This window comes from Mustela lutreola, chromosome 6, assembly GCF_030435805.1.
Source record: "Mustela lutreola isolate mMusLut2 chromosome 6, mMusLut2.pri, whole genome shotgun sequence".
Classification (NCBI taxonomy): domain Eukaryota; kingdom Metazoa; phylum Chordata; class Mammalia; order Carnivora; family Mustelidae; genus Mustela; species Mustela lutreola.
In genome coordinates this window covers 113,332,822-113,356,003 of record NC_081295.1, presented here as the reverse complement: position 1 = coordinate 113,356,003, position 23,182 = coordinate 113,332,822, and the positions used below count along the sequence as shown (strand labels likewise).

General features: G+C 36.5%; 1 protein-coding gene and 1 non-coding gene across 5 annotated transcripts in view; one reads left to right on the top strand and one right to left on the bottom strand.

Annotated features, from left to right (window-relative positions):
• The window catches only part of SMAP1 (small ArfGAP 1), a 167,630-nt gene that overhangs the window by 65,048 nt on the left and 79,400 nt on the right, over window positions 1-23,182 (bottom strand). For 3 of the 4 annotated variants that reach the window (XM_059178391.1, XM_059178393.1, XM_059178394.1), the window contains exons 5-6: window positions 21,136-21,216; window positions 9,335-9,415 (exon numbers count right to left, since the gene is read on the bottom strand). In XM_059178391.1, the coding sequence (XP_059034374.1) occupies window positions 9,335-9,415; window positions 21,136-21,216 (162 nt within the window). The remainder of the gene's footprint in view (window positions 1-9,334; window positions 9,416-21,135; window positions 21,217-23,182) is intronic. The other variant, XM_059178392.1, reaches the window with a different exon arrangement.
• LOC131834877 (U4 spliceosomal RNA) lies at window positions 9,099-9,240 on the top strand. Its single transcript, XR_009354983.1, has one exon. It is a non-coding gene; the product is annotated as a U4 spliceosomal RNA (small nuclear RNA).

The following is a 23,182-nucleotide window of genomic DNA, read 5'->3' as shown; positions in this document are numbered from 1 at the left end:
AATCAGTCTCCCTGCTCAGCGAGGAGCCTGCTTCTCCCTCTGCCTGCTGCTACCCCTGCTCTTGCTTTCTCTCTCTGTCAAATAAATAAGTGAAATCTTTAAAAAACAGAAAAAAGACAAAAAAAGGACAGTGAAGATTTAACAAAAGACATTGTTAAATGAGAGAGGAGCAGAGTAGGTTACAAAATAATATGTTTAGTGATTCCATGTAGATACATATATTTCCACTGGAAAACAATCAGGAAGGATAAACATCAAAAGGTTAGTAATAATTTTTTCTAAGTGGTCAGATCTGTGGTGATGTTATTTCTTTCTTTCAACTTGTGGCATGTTTTCTAACCTATTAAAAACATATACAGTATGGGTACTATGGGGAGGAAGAAGGGAGAGGCTATTAAAAATCTGCTAGGTTTTTTTAATCTACTGTGTTTCTTGGTTAAACAATGAGTAACTATAAATCTACTAGACAGATGGGACATCTGTGTGGCTCAGTCAGTTAAGCAGCTGCCTTTAGCTCAGGTCATGATCCTAGAGTTCTGGGATTGCGTCCCACATCGGGCTCCTTGCTCAGCAGGTTCCTGCTTCTTCCTCTACTTCTGCCTACTTCTCCCCTGCTTGTGCTCTCTCATTCTCTGACCAATAAATAAATAAAATCTTTAAAAAAACTTATTAGACAGAACATTTGATTTCTCCCTACTTAGACATAGTACTGTGATCTTTTTCAAAGAGAAAAATACTAATTTTTAAAAAGGTACTTAAAAGCTAAAAAAGATAGGAAGTTGTCAATAGCAACTAGCAATCTATACCTTAATAAAACTTAGATAACAGAAAAGCTACATTAAAATGCTTTCTAAGCCAAATGTACAGTGATATTACACCTATTGTTTTTTAAATTTACAAACAAAAGATTACTATCAAACTAATCTCTAAGGTTGAGCACTAAGCTGAGAATGAAACGATTTGTAGAAAATATAAGGATTCTGCTCAACCCACTTACAAAAATATGCTCTGTGAGACATCTGCTATGCTTACTCACCTAGACCATATGTTTCCATGATTTCTTTAAAAGCATTAATTATTGGAAATATCAATGCATTCATGTATCATATGAAAGGTTTATTTAGCTTAAATTACATTTGAGAGCTTGGTGGCTGTAAATGTCTCTGTAAGATTGTTAAAAAAAAAATATAACCTATCAATATGGCATCTGGCAATGAGCCACTTAATTTCACTTTGATGTTTTACTAAGAACAATTTATTTGATTTACAACTGGTTACTTACTTTTACAGGGCTGCACTGAAATTTCAAGTTCAACAGACTTGCAATTGTGGTTTTTGTTTCTATTGTAAGATTAAATCACTTATATTTATCAAGATCTATTTTTCTAAGTTTTATTAACATAAAAGTCTTGTTCAGGGGCGCCTGGGTGGCTCAGTGGGTTAAAGCCTCTGCCTTCGGCTCGGGTCATGATCCCAGGGTCCTGGGATGGAGTCCTGGTATCAGGCTTTCTGCTCAGCAGGGAGTCTGCTTCCTCCTCTCTCTCTGCCTGCTTCTCTGCCTACTTGTGATCTCTGTCTTTCAAATAAATAAATAAAATCTTTAAGAAAAAAAAAAAATAAAAGACTTGTTCAAAAAAGCAACAATGTTGGTTCTTTCTTTTCCAACTAGGAGTTAGGAAAAAAAAACACTATTTATCTATATCATATCATTTTCTTAAAGACTCAAATACTTGTCATATCTTGAAATAACTTTTTAATGACAGTATTATCAAAAGTAGAAACCTCCTCTTTCCCATAATATCACTGCTTCTTTACCTTCCTTCCTGGGATTTTTTTATTCTACATTGAAAGACTTTATGAACTGATTTTTCTTTCAAGAATTTCAAGAAGCTAGCGGCAAATATCTGCGTAAGAAACACTTTTTAAATTTTACATTAAAAAATTATAACACATTTGGGGCATGTGGGTGGCTCAGTTGTTAAGCATCTGCCCGAACACTGAAAAAGTTGTTAAGCATCTGCCCAGAGTCCTAAATTGAGTCCTGCATCAGCCGGGAAGCCTGCTTCTCCCTCTCCCAGTTCCCCTGCTTGTGTTCCCTCTCTCGCTATCTGTCAAATAAATAGATAAATCTTTTCAAAAAATGTATAACACATATTTTAAGGACCATATTCCATTGACAGCAACCTCTTTTAAACTGAAGCACCCCACCAAGGGATATATGAGTAAGTACATAGATGCCTATGTACATGAGCATAGAAAATCTTTAGAAATTGTTTAAAACAGTTATTCTTAGGTAGAAAGACTATGAGAAATTACATGATTTTTAATATTTTGCTTGTTTGTATTTTTTTCTACAGAACAGGTAATACTTAATAAAGACATAAAAGTTTGAATGTTAAGAGAATTTTAAGTTTCTAAAAACATAAAAATATTCTAAGATAGGTACATAATTATGTCCCCTCAGTATAATTATCTCAGAGAGGAACTTGAACAAAGTCCATGAAAATATAAATCTTTGATAAAATAAGCTACATTATTCTATTAATATATCTATCACATATAAAAACAATGGTACAATCATATGGTATTTGTCTATTGTACACCCGAAACTAGTATTGCACTGTATGTTAACTACCTGAAATTTAAATAAAAACTTTAAAAAAAAAAAGGTGTAATAACACTTAAATAGATAAACAGCTAAATAGAAATATCTAAATACCTTAAAGTAAGCCATTCTTTCCAAATTTTATATACATATCTGGATATATATATGTTCTATATAAATACAGAAATAACTTGCATTAGGAATAACTAAATACCTTTTCTACTAAATTAGACTTTGTGCTTTAACAGTAAAACAGCTAATGATTAAGAGATCACAACTATTGCGGATGAGAAACCAGTATAAAATAATATGGAGAACTCAGTGACTAAAGGCCAGCTCTGTAGAACACTGAAAGCCATCTTTATGGGTATTTTAAAATGATTTTAGGAATCTGTTCCTGTGTCAGTACGTGGAATAATTCTAAATTTAAAACTATTATTGCAAAGTGATCATTTAGTAACCCTGTCATTAAGAAATGAAGAAAAGGAGGTTCTGTGGTTAAGTGACTGCCAAGGAGACAGTTAACAACAGACCAAGGGCTTGAATAAGGTTCTCTTCCTGACTCTGCTTCTTCCACTGCAACTAATTCTCAAAAAGGGGAGGATCTCAACAAACTGTTTCTGTAGGTAAAGTTTTATTGAAAAATATTCATTTACTGTTTGTTTTTATAAAGAAAGAATTGAAGAGTTGTGACAGATACCTTATGATCTACAGCCTAAAATGTTTACCATCTGGTTCTTTACAGAAAAAAGTTTGCTGACTCTCAAGATTTTTTTATCATACAATTCAGAAAGTTCAGAACTTCACCAATAATAACCCATATGATGGGTTGTAATAAAATAATACTAAATCCAGAACAGCAATAACAGTTACCTTAAAAGGGGTTAATCCTGCCACCACTACCACCACCAAGGAGTTGACTATTTGTCCATTTTCCGTATTTTGACACAGACAGACTTCTTTTAGAAAAGAAAAACTATAAAACTTAGAAACTTCTAAAGGAGAAATTAAGATCTGATCATTTAAACTGAAAGAGAATTCACATATATTCCTATAATATAAGGTTAGTTCTCATCTACATGAATATATTTATAGATCACTGGCTATTTGGGAGAGAGCATAGTAGATAAATCTTAGCAAAATGAATTAGAGAGGTCAAATGTATGACAGAATATTTTAGAAAAAGTCAAATTCATACACAATTTTCCAAGAGAATATCTACGGCACAAAGGGTATCTAGATCTAGATCTAGATATAAATATCTAGATATCTATAGATATAGATATCTATATCTATTATATCTATATAAATATAATTATATATTTATATAAACATCTACCCTATTAATCAATTGATTTGTTAAACTTTTAGCTTTTACCTCACTCTTCTCAAAAAAGAAAGCAAACATGCCTCCAGCTGACCCTGTTATAACAGATGCTCACACACCACAAAAAATATAAACCTCAGTGAGACTTAAATACAAAATACAGTTTAAACAAAAGAAATAGACTGCTTAAGGAAAACACGTTTATTTAAAGAAGAAAGAAGTTCCCACTAGAAGCTAATAAATCAGTAAAAGTTATTAATTTACTAGTGAAAATAGCATGGGATGAGGTTACATACAAACACACAACTCTTTTTAAAGGAATCCTGGACAGTTAGTTACAAAATGATGTAGGATGTACAAAAGGACTAAAAATTGCAGTAACAAAGAAACTTGAAGACATGTATGTCAAATAAGAACACACACAAACACACAGGACCTGAGACTTAAATCAGAAGACGTGGGTTCAAATCTCTTGAGTTGCCAACAACTGTTGATACTGAGCAAGTTTACTTCTTGGTGCTTTAACGTCCTTCTAGGATATTCTTTTTCTTCTTCTCTTTTCTTTTTTTTCTTTTCTTTTTTTTCCTTTTCTTTCTTTCTCTCTCTCTCTCTCTTCCTTTCTTTCTTTTTTAAAGAGGGACAGAGGGAGACAGGGAATCCCACATAGGGCTTGAGATCATGACCTGAGCTGAAATCAAAGGTCAGATGCTTAACTACCCAGGCGCCCCTCATTTACTTCCTTATAAAATAAGGGATTTGGACTAGAGTTGTAAGGTTCCTTCTAACCCCCAAATTAACTTTTTTTTTTGTCTCAGATTTTATTTATTTGAGAGCAAGAGAGAGAGAGAGCATGAGAAGGAGGTAAGGGCAGAAGGAGAGGAGAAGCAAACTCCCCGATGCAGGGCTCAATTCCAGGACCCTGGGATCATGACCTGAGCTGAAGGCAGACACTTAACCTACTCAGCCACTCAGGTGCCCCTTAACTTACTTTTTTTTTTTTTTTTTTAAATTTTATTTATTTGACAATGAGAGAGATCACAAGTAGGCAGAGAGGCAAGCAGACAGAGAGAGACAGGAGGAAGCAGGCTCCCTGCCGAGCAGAGAGCCCAATATGCAACTTGATCCCAGGACCCTGAGATCACGACCCGAACTGAAGGCAGAGGCTTAACCCACTGAGCCACCCAGGTGCCCCCCTTAACTTACTTTTTTAAAAAGACTTACTTATTTATTTGAGAAAGAGACAACAAGAGCATAAGTGGGAGGGGCAAAGGGAAAAGGAGAGGGAGAGAGAATCTCAAGCAGACTCCGCCAAGATGAGCATGCAGCCTAATGTGGGACTTGATCATGACCCTGATATCATGACCTGAGCCGAAACCAAGAATCAGATGCTTAATGGATTGCACCACCCAGCTACCCCAAATTAAGTTATTTGTAAGTGACCACTTATTAAATCACTGCTATGTGTCAAGAACCATATTAATGACTTAATAACCTATAGAAATTAGTGAATTTAAATACATGAAGAGATAGGAGATGAGTTTAATATGTGCTGCCTTAAAAAATTAGTAAAATCCTTCTTCGAAATCAGACTCTATGAATTCTCTAACTAAACTAGGTGACATTAGGCAAATCATATATTCTAAGTCTCCATTTATAACATGGGACCACCAACAATAATTCTGTAGTTTTTGTGAGGAATAAAGATAACATACACAGGTGAAAAGTTGAAAGATTTCCTTTGATGTCAGAAATAAGATAAGGAGGCCCTATCACTGATTCAAAAACTAGAAATAAGGAGAGCAATAAAATCAGCTCAATAAAGTGCCAAAGCTAAGATATCTGCAAACACATAACTTAAAAAAGACTAGGATCCTCTATGTTTATGCCTCTGCATAGATTGATACAAATGAATGAGAAAGGCAAGCAATCCAACTGAAAAAACACACAAGAGATCCAAACCAGAACTCCAAAAGAGGAAAATCTCTGACAATACTATACAATGTATAGAATGTGCCCAGACCAGAATACATTTGGTACACAATTTGGACAACAGTTTAACCTTATCTAGTCAAATTCAAGATATGGACAGATTATGATCCAACAACTGCACTCATAAGTGTATCTTAAAGAAATATGAGCTTAGATGCATGTACAGAAGTCTTCACAGCAGCACTGTTTATAACGGGTAAAGCCTGGATATAATCCAAATATTATTAACAGCTGAACGGATAAATAAAATAAGGAGCATATATATAATAGAATACTACAAAACAATTAACTGAATAAATTATAACTAAATATGATTGACTGACACAAATAAAATGTAAACTAAAGAAAGCAAAATACAAAAGAATACTTGTGGTATCATTTCATTCATATGTTAAAAAATAGAAAGAAATAAACCACACTGTTCAGAAATACATGCAGAGGAGGTGAAACTATTTCTAAAACGCAAATAAGTTTTTATCTCTGGGGAGAAGGGAAGTGATTATTTTATTGGAAATGGTGTTGGGAGGGGGGCAGCTTCTGGGGTATTGTTCATGATCTATTTCCTGACTTAGATCGTGAATACATGGGTGATCACTCTACACATATGTTGTATATGTACAACTGTACACATATGTTGTACACCTGTCAGCTTCTGGCACATAGGAAATAGTTAAGAAAGACACTATTACTTTATGATGATGATATTATTCTTACTATTTCTACTACTTTCACTGATATTACCACTAATTTTTCATCTGCAGACTATATATGACCCTTTAAAATATAAGATGAGAGAGAATATAAAGAAAAATGCCTATATATGAAAATGTCTACATGCTTATAAAACTTCTTTGTGTTATTTCCTTTGTTTCCCTACTGTTATACTTCTAAATGTTTCTTCCTTCTTATATACTCTGCACTATCTTGACCACAAAATTTTGATAAGAACCAAAGTTTTTCCCTCTAGATGATTATTATTCCAGCAAGGAACCCACCATTAGCAGCAGGAGTCCTAAACCTCTGCAGGTTGAGTAAGAATAACAGATGATAGGTAAACTGATTAATAAAACCTAAGTATTGAAAGGCAATAGTATAGGAACCATAGATTCTCACTGCTCACACATCCTGAACTGTTCTTCTCAAGCTCCCAACCCAGTGGCTCATTTCTCAGGTAACTACTGTAGCCCTTTTCCATACACAGCAACAGAAAGCAAGTATTTACATCCAAGGCTATGAAACGTTACATAGTCACTACATCAAAATGCTCATTGTATTTCAATGGTAAGGTTTTCATGTAAGAGAGAAAATAAATATATGATGTTTTGAAAGTTGTTATATCTTGTGAGGTACAACAAAAACTATTTTGATATTTCTAATTTTTGGCAATAAAAGATAATATCTACTATTGATTTTAAAATTCCTTTGTAAGGCAACTGGAAATTGTAAGAAATTTCACTTAAAATTTAATGATGCATATTGGAGTGTCTGAATGGCTCAGTCAGTTAAGTGTCTTGGTTTCAGCTCAGATCATGATCTCAGGGCTATGAGATAGAACCCCACTTCAGGCTCTGCACTCAGCATGGAGTCTCCTTAGGATTCTCTTCTCCCTCTGCCCCTCACCCCTAAGCTTGTGTGTACGCATGCTCTTTCTCTCTCTCTAGGTCTTTAAAAAAAAACAACAACGCTTATTCATGCATGTTAAAGAGAAAGTTAGCAGAAGAGAATTAAACCTATTTAAGTAACCAGGTTATAATTACCAACTGAATTACTCCTTTGAAAAAATGTAATATTTAACATCTAAATTTAATTTGATGAAAGGTAAGAATTTAATTCAGTAAACTATCATTAAAACAAAGTAATATTCAAGGAAATTAATTTTAACTGAAAATCAGTATTTCAAAAAAATATTTCAAAGAATTCTACTTAGCAAAGGTCTTATAGTCCTATCATTTGCAGTTTATTAATTGTTCTTCATGACCTTGGAATCAAGACAGTATGAGATGAAAAACACCAGTGAATCAATGTACATGTATTTATCCTAAACATCTACTACAAACAAGAAACTGTTAGAAATACAAAGAAACATAGACTTGGTCCCCACCTAACTGATGCATAATCTCAGGAAACATTACATATCTGTGTTAGGTAAGAAAATTTATCTAAAAAACAATTAAACAATAATACAAAGTAGAAAGTAATAATATCAAACATAGAGCAATGTTGCCAGAATTTTGAGGAAGGGAAAAGTTGTCATTAGTTGAGATATTAGAGGGGTTTCATGCGAAAAGGTAGAATGAGTAAGTTTTAGGTAAGAGGTAGAGAAAGGAAAGGACATTCTTACAACTCTTTGAAGGTAAAGATTGCTTTAATAAATGACAGTGAAAGAACTAGTATGTACCTGCACTGTACACTTGAAGTAGATGTTCCTTGTATATGTAATTTATGCCTTGGTTAGGTCAATTTTTAAAATTTCAACAACTATCAAGGATGGTCCCTTTACTGATGATTCCTCTATCATGCTTCCATACTCTCACAATCAAATACATTCAAAGCCAAGTTGCCATAATTATTTTCCTAATGCCTTTTAAAAAGCGAACGTTCTCTCTCCCTCTAGTTTGCCTAAGCACATCTATCTTGCACATCACTGCCAAAATAATCTTCCAAAAGAACCTTTCTGAATTAGGTCCACCTCTACAGACTTTGGAATCTTACCCACAGCCTTTCCTCCAAAAAAACCAATCAAGATGGATTTTAAGGTTCTCTAAAATTTGAGCTCAATCTACCATGCTGGTCTTATTTTTCACTTCTCTTAATACATAGATATACATCTTTCTTCAAATATTTTTTCTATAGAGGTACTATTTTTCTAAATATACTTTGTCTATTTTCAGTTTCTATACCTGTCCTCAAGGTATTCCTTCCAAATGATATATTCTTGCCTTTCACCTTAATCCTACCTACAACTCAAAATCTACCTCAAATGTTTATACTTAACCATCAACTCTTTTCTGAAAGCCCTTCCGGTATGATTTCTCCATTCTCTAAACTTTCACTAAAATCTGATTGTCCGTGAAAACTAAAAACATTTTTCTTTATGTCATTCATAAGAGAATACTAGTCCTTGAGGAGTTCCCCTGATCTATACCCATAGATACATAACAGACTAAAAACAGGACAAGCTTTGCGCAGTGGCAGTATCATAGCCAATGAGGTTTATCCGAGGCGCGATTATTGCTAATTAAAATTTATACAGGACAATATAAAAGGACATGCTTAGTACACATTTTCATTCAAAAATTACTTAACAAAAGAATGATTATTCGCATTTTGTAAATATCCCAAAAGACATTCATATGTAAGACTACAAAATAAGAAGGTAATCTTAATGGATTTTTTTAAAGAATGAATTTTACCTTTTCAGTTGTAAGAGGTTTTGTGGGCTTTTCTGGCTCCTTTTCTTTCTTTTTCTCTTCCTTTTTTTTTTCCTTTTCTTTCTAAAACACAGACCATAGTTTTGATAAGTTTACTTTGTTAAAAATGTCAGCTCTTAGGACATTTTTATTTTATTAGTTTGAGTCATTATTTGAGGAAGTGTTCAGTGATGACAATATCCAGTGATACTGAAATACAAAAGTAAACAGCAAATTCAAATTCATATTGTCATTGAACTTACATGTTGGTAACACAACAAAGAATATCTTTTCTTTAAAAAATTTAAGACAGGTGAAATGATTTGGAACTTCTTTGAAATTTCAGAATTCGTTTTAAACAAATGAGACCTCTACTCAATAAATTCTCACTGTATCTTTACATCAGGTTAGGCTTCCTAATAGCAACCACAATGTTGAGATTTGAATAAGAAGGAAAAGTAAACTGACTGCTAAAAGAGAATTCCTTATCACACAGATGAAGACAGATTACAACATGTGAACATGAGGCAAAAGGGAAAAAAATACCTTAATTTTAAAAAATATCACAAAACAGGAGGCACCTGTGTGGCTCAGTTTGTTAAGCACCAATTCTTGATTTCAGCTCAGGTCATGATCTCATGGGTCATATGATCAAGCCCCATGCTCAGCCGGAAGTCTGCCTGAATATTCTCTCCCTCTGTCCCCTCCTGCCACTTGCACGCTCCCCTTCTCTTTTTAATAAATAAATAATTAAATAAATAAATCACAAAACATGCTTAGTGTACTACATAATGCTGTGATTTTTTAAAGAACAAATACAATAATTTTCTCATAAAAAAATGTTAAGGATATGCCTAGTATCAAAGCAAACTGATTAGTGGATTTAATCCAATCCAATCTAGGTAAACTGTACTGGTACTATGATGTCCACAATTTGCATTTCCAAGAAGAATAAAGCAGGGTATAACATTAAAAAACTTAAGGGCCACAAACATGCCAAAAAAAGAAAAATGAAATAAAAGATTAAACCATGAGCATTTATAAGACATTTAAGGTAAGAGATACCTAGAAACCTAGAAGTGAATCACTACTACAAATGAGTATTAATTAGTACCTTAGTTTCCTAGCAGCAAATGGGAAAAGATAAACTGATGAACCCAGGAAAGGCAGAATAATAAACACACAAAACTTAGTCAAAATGCCTATGGGTTTGTTTGTACCTGTGTCTTTCAATGGTATTTGACACAACCTCTCTCAACAGTAAATAATTATTTATGATTGAGAAAAGACAACACTGGCAATTCCGAGGCTGTAACAAAAGGCATAAAATAAAAGTTCTTATGGGCGAAACACTGTGATAATCACCTTCCCTTTTAGCTTAATTTATATAATAAGTGTCTGAAAAAAATGTCATCATAGTCGTTCTACAAATGAAGGGAAAAAAAAAGAAATCTTAGGAAAGCAAGGAGAAAGCCACACAGCTTATCAGTGGGAGGACCGAGGGAAGACAGACCCAAACTCTCAAGTCACTACTCATTGTCATCCAGTGCAGCACTGGTATTTATTATTATTCTTTCATACAACAACGGTTAATATTTACTGAACCCTTACTATGCGCAAGATGCTGTCTTTACTCACCGAATCCTCAAAACAACTTTATAAGTAACCTTATCCCATTTACTAAGTGAAGAATAAATGAAATCCGCACCTCTACCTCTGAAACCAATAATACATTATATGTTAATTAAATTAAAAAAATAAATAAACCCAAAGTTAATATAAAAAATGAAATGTGCACAAATCCTTTACATATTATGGAATGTTTTCTAGATATTATTTAATCAAATTTGGTGAGGAAGGCAATGTGATTAAACATGCTCACTAATACACTGGGGATGAACTGTTCTACACCCTCAAAGAACAATTAATTTCTCAAGGAAGGCACTATTCTGAGAGCAAAGAAGAAGCTTCTCTTTCTAATCACTATGACTGGTAGGCACATATAACATCAGCAAAAATGAATTAGATTATATAGCTGGATTTAATAAAGAGAGCACAATTTGGTGCTCTTCATCACTGGAATGTCAGTTGCTAAAATATGGCTGTCATCTAATCTGATTATGGCAAGGGTATTACAACACAAGCTTTGAAGTAACATTAAAAACATTGGCTCTAAATTCAGGTCATATAGTTTGATCCACAGATGACTACCATCTCTAGAATCAAAAGCTGCTAAGAGATCAGAATACTGTGAGAACCTAATTTGTTTTAAACTATTTTCTCAGCAAGAACAAAATACAGCTGTGTTTGGCATTCTAAAATAGTTCCGGAAACTTGGTTGCTATATATACGAATGATATAGCGAAACAGACCTTCTGTATAAAAAAACAAAAAACAGGGGTGTCTGGGGGCGCCTGGGTGGCTCAGTGGTTTGGGCTGCTGCCTTCGGCTCGGGTCATGATCTCAGGGTCCTGGGATCGAGCCCCGCATCGGGCTCCCTGCTCTGCAGGAAGCCTGCTTCCCTCTCTCTCTCTCTCTGCCTGCCTCTCTGCCTACTTGTGATCTCTGTCAAATAAATAAATAAAATCTTAAAAAAAACAAAACAAAAAACAGGGGTGTCTGGGTAGCTCAGTGGGTTAAGGCCTCTGCCTTCAGCTCAGGTCATGATCTCAGGGTCCTGGGATCAAGCCCCACATCGGGCTTTCTGCTCAGCAGGGAGCCAGCTTCCTCCTCCCTCTCTGCCTCTCTGCCTACTTGTGATCTCTGTCAATAAAAAACAAAACAAAACAAAAACAAACAAACAAACAAAAAACAATAAAAAACACCAAAAAACAAAAAATCCCAAAACTGGAATAAATGTCCAGCTTCTGTAAGATAGAGAAAAACATGTTTTTGGTTCATTATACTCAAATTATACTTGAGTGATGTGATTAAAGGTCTTCAAAAAATTTTTATTATGTACTTCTACCTTAAAAAGTTGTGAGCATATATATTCTATCATGCATATATATTTCTTTATAAAGTATATATAACACTATATTATGCACATTATAAAACATATATAATAGAAATTTTGAAAGGATTACATTAAAAAAACACATATAGACATCATAAATGAACTACCTCAGGCTTCTAATATTTAATGTTTTTCAATAAAGACATCAGACTTTGGAGATCACTGAATTAGATCAATGCCTTTCTTTTAAAACACTGAAGTATAATGTACACATAACACATAATTTCAGGTATACAAAATGATTCAATACTTATATAACACTGCGAAATGATCACCACCATGAGTGTAGTTTCCTCCTGTCACCATACAAAGTTTTTTAAGTGAAATACAGTACGGTTGCTCTAGTCACCATGCTATACATTACTACACATAACCAATAAGACCAACAGTAGGGAGCTTACCATGTATGTTTTTTTCTAGTAGTTCTATGACTTCAAATCTTGCCTTAAGTCTTCAATACATACTGAGTTTATTTTTGTATATAGAATAAGATACTGGTCCAGTTTTCCCAAACCATCTATTGAAGAGACTGTCCTTTCTCCCCTGTACATTCTTGCCTCCTCTGGCATAAATTAACTGACCATATATATGTGGGTTTAATTCTATGCTCTCTATTCTGTTGTAGTAATCTGTTTTTATGCCAATACTATACTGTCTTGATTACCATACCTTTGTAATATAGTTTGAAATCAAGGAAAGTGATGCCTTCAGCTTTGTTCTTTCTCAAGATCACTTTGGCTATTCAGGATCTTTCGTGGTTCCACACAAATTTTAGAGACGTATGTTCTATTTTTGTGAAAAATGTGACTGGGATTTTGATAACAATTGCACTGAATCTACAAACTGCATTGGGTAATACATTTTAACAACATTAATTATTCCAATCAATGAACATATAATATTTTCCATTTATCTGTGTCTTGTTTCATTCATCAGTATCTTGCACTTTCCAGTGTAGACGTCTTCCACCTCCTTGGCTAAACTTCTTCTTAGGTGTTTTATTCTTTTTTTTTCTTAAAAGATTTTATTTATTTATTTGACAGAGAGAGATCACAGGTAGGAAGAGAGGCAGGCAGAGAGAGAGAGGAAGGGAAGCAGGCTCCCTGCTGAGCAGAGAGCCCGATGTGGGACTCGATCCCAGGACCCTGAGATCATGACCCGAGCCGAAGGCAGCGGCTTACCCCACTGAGCCACCCAGGCGCCCCTGTTTTATTCTTTTTGATGTGATTGTAAATGAGATTGTTTTCTTAATTTCTCCTTCTAACCATCTATTGCTAGTGTATAGAGAGAACATATATTTGTATACTGATTTTGCATCCTGCAACTTTAATGAAGTTGATTCTTAGCTCTCACAGCTTTTTTTCTAAAGATTTTATTTATTCATTTTAGAAAGTGAGAACATGCGTGTGCACATGTGTGTGCAGGCAGAGGTAGGGAGAGAGGGAGGGAGAGAGAGAGAGAGAATCCCAAGTAGACCCTGTGCTGAGCACAGAGCCTGACAGGGAGCTTGATCCCAGGATCCTGAGATCATGACCTGAGCTGAAATCAAGAGTTGGGCACTCAACTAGCTGAGCCACCCAGCTTCCCCTAAGATGTTTTCCTTTATAGCAGAACTTAGAGTCTTGAAAATTCATTGTCACTGTTTTGCAAATCTGTTTGGTCCTTGGTACCCTTTTTCTCATGCGGACTTTGGGGCTACTGTTGTACAAAGAACATTACCCATTCCATTTCCCACCTCTGACAGCTAAGGAAACAAGTTCCCAGAGAGAAATTTGTGAGAGTCCTGGTGTCATCAGATGTGGGACTAGACTGAAAGCCTGTCCAGTTCTCTTTCCACTAGGCTTTTTCCATGCCACTTGTTATTCTCACAGCTTTTTGGTGGAGCTTCAGGGACTTCTATATATAAAATCACGTTGTCCACAAATAATAACGATTTTGTTTCTTCCTAATTTGGAAGCATTTTTATCTTTTTCCCACCTAACTAGTCCAGCTAGAATTTCCAATACTATGCTGAATAGAAGTGGTGAGAGTGGGCATCCTTGTCTTGTTCCTGACCTTAGAGGAAAAGCTTTTAGCTTTTCATCATTGAGCATGATGTTAGCTGTGGGGTTTGTCATATATGACCTTTGTTATGTTGAGGTACATTTCCTCCATTCTTGCTTTGATGAGTTTTTATCATAAAGGATTTTGAACTTTGTCAAAGGCTTTTTTTGGCATCTGTCGAGATTATCATGATTTTTATCCTTAATTTGTTAATACTGTAGATTGTTTTGATTGATTTGCAAAAGTTTAGCCCTCCTCACATACCTTCAATAAATCCCATCTGGTCATGGTGTGTGTTTTGGATCTTTTCATCTATGTTTATCAGGGATAATGGCCTGTAGTTTTCTTTTTATTTTTTTTTAATTGTGTTATGTTAGTCACCATATAATACATCATTAGTTTTTGATGTAGTGTTCCAAGATTCATTGTTTATGTATAACACCCAGCACTCCACGCAATACCACCATCAGGCTCACCCATCCCCTCATATCCCTCCCCTCTAAAACCCTCAGTTTGTTTCTCAGAGTTCACAGTCTCTCATGCTTTGTCTCCCCCTCCGATTTCCAACCCCTGCACTTTTCCTTTCCTTCGCCTAATGTTCTCCATGTTATTCCTTATGTTCCAAAAGTAAGTGAAACCATATGATAATTGACTTTCTCTGCTTGACTTATTTCACTCAGCATAATCTCCTCCAGTCCCATCCATGTTGATACAAAAGTTGGGTATTCATCCTTTCTGATGGTTGAGTAATATTCCATGGTATATATGGACCACATCTTCTCTATCCATTCATCTGTTGAGGGGCATCTTGGCTCTTTCCAGTTTGGCTATTGTAGATATTGCTGCTATGAACATTGGGTACATATGGCCCTTCTTTTCATTACATCTGTATGTTTGGGGTAAATACCTAGTAGTGCAATGCCAGGTCATAGGGTAGCTTTATTTTTAATGTTTTTCAGTGGCTGCATCAACTTGCATTCCCACCAACAGTGTAAGAGGGTTCCCCTTTCTCCACATCCTCTCCAACATCTGTTACCTTGTTAATTTTTGCCATTCTAACTGGTAAGGTGGTATCTCAATGTGGTTTTGAATTTCCCTGATGGCTAATGATGATGGACATTTTTTCATGTGTCTGCTAGTCATTTGTATCTCTTCTTTGGAGAAGTGACTGTACATGTCTTCTGCCCATTTTTTGAGTTGATTATCTGTTTTTTGGGGGTGTTAAGTTTTACATATTTTACACCTAACAGACTGAGTCTTCCAGGTGCCCCTACTCTGATTCTTTTTTATATTTCTATCTTTTCAATGAATTTCTCAGTGAGTTCATCCATTTTTCTCTCCAGTTTAGTGATCATCTTTATGACTATTACTTTGAACCCTTTATCAGGTAGATTGCTTAACTCCTTTTAGTTCTTTTTCTGAAATTTGGTCTTATCCTTTCACTCAGAACACATTCTTCTGTCTCCCTGGTTTGTCTGACTGCTTTTATACATGAAGTAGGTCAGCTACATCTCCCCGTCTTAAAGGTAGTGGCGTTATAAAGAAAGTTATCTTGTGGGGCCCAGAAACACAAGCTCCCTGGTCACTAGAAACAAGTAGTCCTCTGTATGGGCTGCATGCGCCCTCCTGCTGTGACTGGGCCATTAGTTCCAGGGGCATGCTGGTGGGTGGAGCTGGCTCCAATGCCTGGCTGTTATTACTGTGGGAACACTGCAAGGATGGAGCTGGCCTCAGCCCAACTGGTGAAGAGGCCTGGCTATGGTTGCTGCAGACATGCTGGTGGGGGCAGCTGGCCATCAAAATGGCTGGCTGCAAGGCCTAGCCACACCTGTTGCAGGCATGCTGGTATGCAGGGCTGGCCCCTATTTTACGGGGCACGAGTCACTTTGGAGTAGTGTCTGTCCCAGCCAAGGCTTCCCATCCGGTGGGGGAAGTGGGTAGAAGTTGCTTTGGGTGGGGCACTGGTCCCGACAGAGGTTGCCTGCCAGGTTGTGGTGGGATAGCAGACACTTTGAAGGGTGCCTGCAGGGGTAGGCTAATCTGCAGGGGAACATGAAACGGGGTGAATGGTTGCTAGTGAGGCTGATGGGAAGTGTGTCAGAAAAAGTGTCTGCCAGAACTGGGTCAGCTAAAGGAGGGCAAAAAAGTGGTACCCTCCAGTACTGTGTTCCCTGGAGAGAGTTCCTACAGATCCCTGCCCCTCTGGCACACACCCTAATATTAGTCAATCTCCTTCATGCATGTTCCAGGCACTTTTACAACTGCGACCTCTGTTCTGGGTCTCCAAGCAAGTAAAACGGTTTATGGGCCCTTTAAATACAGGGTCTTCATTCCCTCCAGGGTCTTGCCCTCATAGAGTTAAGCTCCTTTGATGTGCAAAGCCAGATGTTACAGAGGCTTTAACTTCCCAGTGTGGATATCCCCAGGGCAAGGGGAGCCCAATATGGGGCTTGAACACCCCTCACTTCTCAGGGAGGACCTCTATACCTTGACATTTCTCCCACTTATGCTTTACTGTGCTAGGGGTTCATTTCCCAATCTGACCATGTCTATGTCCCTCCTATTCTTCTTGACACTGCTTTTTTTTAAAAATTAACATACAATGTATTATTTGCTTCAGGGGCACAGGTCTGTGAATCATCAGTCTTACACAATTCACAGCACTCACCATAGCAAACACCTTCCCCAATGTCCATAACCCTGCCACCCTATCCCTCCTCGCCACCCCCACAGCAACCTTCACTTTGTTTCCTAAGATTAAGAGTCTCTTATGGTTTGTCTTCCTCCCCAGTCCCATCTTGTTTCATTTTTTTCCCTACCTACTCCCCACCAACCACCCCCCTGCCTCTCAAATTCCTCATATCAGAGGGATATGATAACTGTCTTTCTCTGATTGACTTATTTCTCTTAGCATAATACCCTCTAGTTCTATCCACAGCATTACAAATGGCAAGATTTTATTTTTTGATAATTGCATAGTATTGCAGTCTGTGTGTGTGTGTGTGTGTGTGTGTGTGTGAGACATCTTCTTTATCCATTCATCTGTTGATGGACATCTAGGTTCTTTCCATACTTTGACATTGCTTTTTAAAATATCTTTAGTTGTTAAATATCTAAGAACTGTTCTGCTAGTCTTCAGGTTCTTCTCAGAGAGTTGCTTTACATATAGTTCCAGCCTTGGTATCTCCAGGAGGTGAGCTCACGTTCTTCCTATGCCACCATCTTCCCATGAGTCTATCTTTAGCTTTTAACATTTTAATTATGGGATGTGTTGGCATGGATCTCTTTGGGTTCACCTTTTATTTGGAACTCCCTGGGCTTCCTGGATCTGTGTAACTGTTTCCCTCCCCAGGTTAGGAAAGTTTTCATCCATTATTTCTTCAAATAGGTTTTTGTCCCTTCTGCTCACCCCCTTCTGCAGCTCCTATAATATGACTGTCATTCAGCTGTGAATGTTACTGATGTTGTCCCATAGGTCTCTTAGGTTATCTTTGTTTTAAAACAAAACAAAACAAAACTTTTTTTTTTTTTTTTTTTTTTTTTTTTAAAAACCCCTGCTGCTGTTTGGGTTAGTTCCACTGCCCCGTCTGCCAGGTCACTCACTGATCTGTTCTTCTGCTTCATCTTGTTTATTACTGATTCTCTCTAGCATATTTTTCTAGTTCAGTCATTGTATTCTTCAGCTCTGTGTCTTCCATTTGATATTTTCTTATATTTTCTATCTCTGTTGAAATTGTCTTCATCCATTCTTTTCCCAAGATCAATGAGCATCTTTATGACTATTACTTTGAATTCTTTATCAGGTAAATTACTTATCTCCATTAAGGTTTTTCCTTCTAGGATGTTATCTTATTCTTTCATTTGGATCATATTTCTGTCTCCTCATTTTGCCTAATTCTCTGTTTGTTTCTGTGTATTAGGCAAAATAGTGATCTCTCCTACTACTGAAGGAATGGCCAGAGGAAGACTGAGAGTTTGTTTCATTCAGTCAACTGTCTGTGTAGTGCCCTGGAGGTAGCAGCCTGCCACAATTGTCTCCAACTGTTTCAGTCCCAAGAGGCCCAGAAATGCAAGGCCCACTATGCACCAGAGCCAGACATACAAGCCCGATGTGAAATACTTGCATTTCCTGCCTTTAGCAGAGTCAGAGGGGAGCACCAGCCCAGGAAGAGCCAGGCCATCCAGTTTGGCAGTGTGGGACTATGGGGGTACAGAGAAGCAAGGCAAGCAGCATTAGCAAGATAGAAGTAGTGCAAAAATGGTGTCTCCTAGCACTTGTCTTCTGAGAGATATCCAAATGACCCCTGTCCCTCTGGCAGACACTTTAAACTCAGACAATTAATCTCCTTTACATATAGTCTATAAAATTTTTAACTTGCTCCTTTTGTACTAGGTTGCAGGACAAGTTAGTCACGTTCATATGCCCTTTAAGAGTAGAGTCTTACTTTCCTACAGCTTTTTGGGTATCCTTGAAATGAAACCCACTGACGTCCAAAGCCAATTGTTTTGGGGGCTCATTTCTCCAATGCAGGTCCCAAGGGTTGGGGTACCTAACGTGGCTTGCTCCTCAGAGATAAGCTCCGTATTTGTAAGATCACTCTCACTCGTGGATCACAGCACCAGGCATGGGTTTGGTGAGTCTGTGTCTCAATGTGTCCTTTTTGTCTTTTGTTGTGAAGGAGGTGTTCAGATAGTTTTCACATCTTTTGTAGAAAAAAACCTGTTCTATGTGTAGTTATAGATTTGGTTTGTCCATGGGAGAAGGGGAGCTTTGGGTCTTTCTATGCCACCATCTTGAATAATCAATGTCCACTCCTTTCTAAGACTTGCAGGCAGGAATCACACAGTACAAAAGTGTATTAAGGGTTTCCACCCTTTTTCTCACAGGAAAGCAGAGTTCCAGGGCAAATTCTGAAAAGGAAAACTTTGCCTTTGACATTCTTCCACGTTCTCACAGTAACATCCACACTCCTAGAATGCTGCTTTCCTGGGCCTGTGTGTTGACCTAAGATACTTACAGCATTCTAACCATGTACTCCATGCTCCATAACTGTCCCCTACAGACTCCTCATGAAGACCCTTTGCTCTGCTAACTCTTAAGTCCAATGTATCCAGTTTTCCATTCTCATGACTCTCTCCTTATCACTCAACACACTTCCCCTGGGCTGCCTTGTAATCTCAATTCTTCTTTCAATCCCTCTCTCTCAACATGCCCCCCAACAGCCCCCAGTCTGGATCTGTCCTCTGGGCTATACACATGTAATATCCAACCACCTACTAGATACCTGGATGTCCCACAGTCATAGTCAACTTTTAATTCATCCCTCCCTGCCTTCCTTTGTTCTCCTCAAACCTGTTCCTCACCATCAGCCTATACCCTTTTCTCCCAGGATAGCTCCATCATGTACTGAGATGCTCAAGCCAGACACTGGAAGTCATCAACACGTCCCAAACCACTGTCACAGTCCACCGATTACTAAATCCCACAGATTCAGTCTTCTCAAAATCTCTTCAAACTACACTCTCCTTTTTATCTCTCTGCTTCCATTTTAGCAACTGCTCCCATCATGTTGGTCATAGATTAAAGCAGCAGGTTCTCAAGCTTTTTCACACCCATCAGTATGTAATTATTGTCCACAGAGATAGGAAGCCATGTGATGACAAGAAAATCAGATCCTGTTACCCTTCTTACCCTTAAAAACTCATCATTAAAAGTACCAGGTCCTTCAGAGTAAAGACCAAAATCCTTCAGAAGGCTCAGAAATAGGCTGTCTTCTCACTTCTCTCCCTATGTTCTAGTCATCTCATCCCCTTGCAAATAACCACAGGTTTCTTTGGGGTTTTTTTTTGTTGTTGTTGTTTATAAGATGCTTTCTCTGCTTAGAATACATCTTAATCCTTATAGCTACTATTTATTAAGAACTTAAGATATACTGGGGTGCCTGGGTGGATCAGTTGGTTAAGTGTCCAACTCATGATTTCTGCTTAGGTCGTGATCTCAGTCAGGGAAACAAGATAAGCCCAGTGTTGGGTTTTGCTTGGGATTCTCTCTCTCTCCCTCTGCCCCTCTCCCACTCCCCACTTTTTAAGAGAGTATGCTCTCTTAAAAAAAAAAAAAATTAAGATGTATCAAAAGCATGCCTTCTATATTAAATACCAGCACAATGAGTAAATGTCAATCACAGCACACACTGTTTGGCATTAGAAACCTCTGCAGAGTTACCTGTTTTCCTCCATTACAAACCCCTGTCATTCTCTCCAACCACCCCTACCACAAACATATTCTAGTGACTATAACTGATAATTCTATATTCATAAATCTTTATTATGTGTATCAGTATGACTGCTACTATCCCTTGACAATAATTTTCTTTGAATGCTTATAACAACAAAATCTTCTTAAGAAAACATTTCAGTCAAAGACTTTTCTAATGTATCAAAGAATTCAATAGCAAATATAAAACAATTCCCATAAATATAAACTAGTGAGGGAGACGACAGAAAATTGCTTCTTAAATGTTAAGATATATCTATAGTACCGATAAATCCATCTTCTGAAACTAAACAGATCAAAGCCCTTTAATCCTACTTGCAGCATAAGAAAACATTTTTAGACTGCTATATTTAATATATTTAATACTGGAGACCATTCAAATTATACCACTCCCAAATTACAGCACACTGTAAGAGAAGTTCATTTACCACTGAACACTACATTATGTAGCTGTCTAGAACACTACCATACCTCCAATTTGTTTTTCTCAACAGCAGCTTGTAGAGAAGGAGAGGATACCAAAGGCTGAAGAGGAGCATCAGAGGAAGAAATCTGTGAATGCAGATGAAAAGTCAGAAGAAGAAAGAGAAAAGAGGATAATCAGAACTGACAGGCACAGGAAAAAACCAAAACCCATACATTTCTGAGATATAAAAGCACTTAGAAGTATGTTAACTAAAAAAAATTTTTAAAAAAAGTATTAAGTGGAGAGCATTGCTTTTTTTAAATTCCCACATGCAATTTCTAAAAATAAAAGTATTTATTACAGAATAGTGTGTGATTTAAAATAGGATTCACTATGATATAAAATTTAAAATGTACTCAGGTAAGATCATCCCAAAAGAATCTGAAAAATAAGCTTCTTTTTAAAATTTTTTTCTCTTTTTTTTAAGGATTTATTTATTTATTTGACAGACAGAGATCACAAGTAGGCAGAGAGGCAGGCAGAGAGAGAGGAGGAAGCAGGCTCCCCAATGAGCAGAGAGCCCGATGCAGGGCTCGATCCCAGGACTCCGGGATCATGACCTGAGCCAAAGGCAGAGGCTTTAACCCACTGAGCCATCCAGGCGCCCCTGAAAAATAAGCTTCTTGTACGGTAAAATTTTACTCAATATTACTACTGAAATACTAATGCTCTAAAGCATAAAGACACATTGTTTCAAGTAGCAGGAGAGCATAAATGAATTTTTGTTTTTACTTGTATTATCTATTTTAAGAATGGAAAATAAAACTGTGCTGAAATAGTAAAAAAGTCAAGTAAGTTTTAATCAGCTGTTTAAGGAAGAAAAAAAAAAGTCTGGGAAGAAGAAGTGAGTTAATGCAATACAAAACTGAGCAGCAGGACTTATCAAAAAGCAATATATACACTTCCTTAAGATCAGTATGTACAAACACCATTTCCAGTGCGGTATTTGCTGAATTTCCCCAAAGCATTATGTGACAGTTATATATGCACCAGAGGCAATTTATATATGAAAATGGGTTTCATCTAAGAACCTCTTCACACATCTTCCTATCCAATTTCTACATGCATAGTTGATCACTCTAATGGAAGCATTATCTTCCTGCTCTCTTTACTGCCAAAATATAACTGAAATATGTTTACAAAATGCACAGTACATCTTTGGAGCCATAAAACTGACATCTGTATATACTGCCCTATCATATCATAGAGGCAAGAGTGCTCTAAGGAACTGTTCAAAATGAAAGGTGCTATTATACAAAGGTCAAATGTACGTAATGTCAAAATAACATTGCGAGATGAGTCCTCATTTAATCTGCTTGTTACTAAGTTAGTTATGGTTTTAATTCTTGAATCACAACCCAAGATCATAAACTTCTGGGTGTTGTGTTTTTTTTTTTTTTAAGCTTCGACACTACTTGTTGACTCTGTTATAATTGTGAAAATTAGCCATTTATTGTCCACTAATGTAAGTTACACATGAAAAAGAAGATTTTAAAAGAAAAACTGCACCTTAAACCCTGGCTTCAAAGTTGCTTTATCCTACTGGACACTTACTTGCTAAAGATCTTTAATTGCCACTTTATGAAGAAAATAAGAGACAAAGCAGCACACAATTTCACTTAAGATGATAACCTGTATCATAAAGACCTCTCTGCCCAAGCTCATGTTAATAGCTGAACATAAAATATAAATGAGAAATGGGTATATCAAGCATGTAGAGGGTTACCAATTCATGACAGTTCACTGTTGAAGTGTTTATTCTCCTTCTAACTGATTTGGCCAGCTTTAAAACTCAGAAGCAGCAATATAAAATTATTTAATAAGTAACAGTAATTTAATAAAGCATTTTAATGCTCCCTTCCAAAAAAGTGTTAATACTATGTTTCAGCTAGAAATAAACACAGAGGGTTGTTCAGTAGGAAAGACACTTTAAAAATCAACAGACAAATTAACAGGTGAACGAATAAACAAATTGTTGTATACCATAAGATGAACAATTACCTGCCAATACAAAAGAGACTGTCTTAATAGTACTCACAAAAATAGGGATGA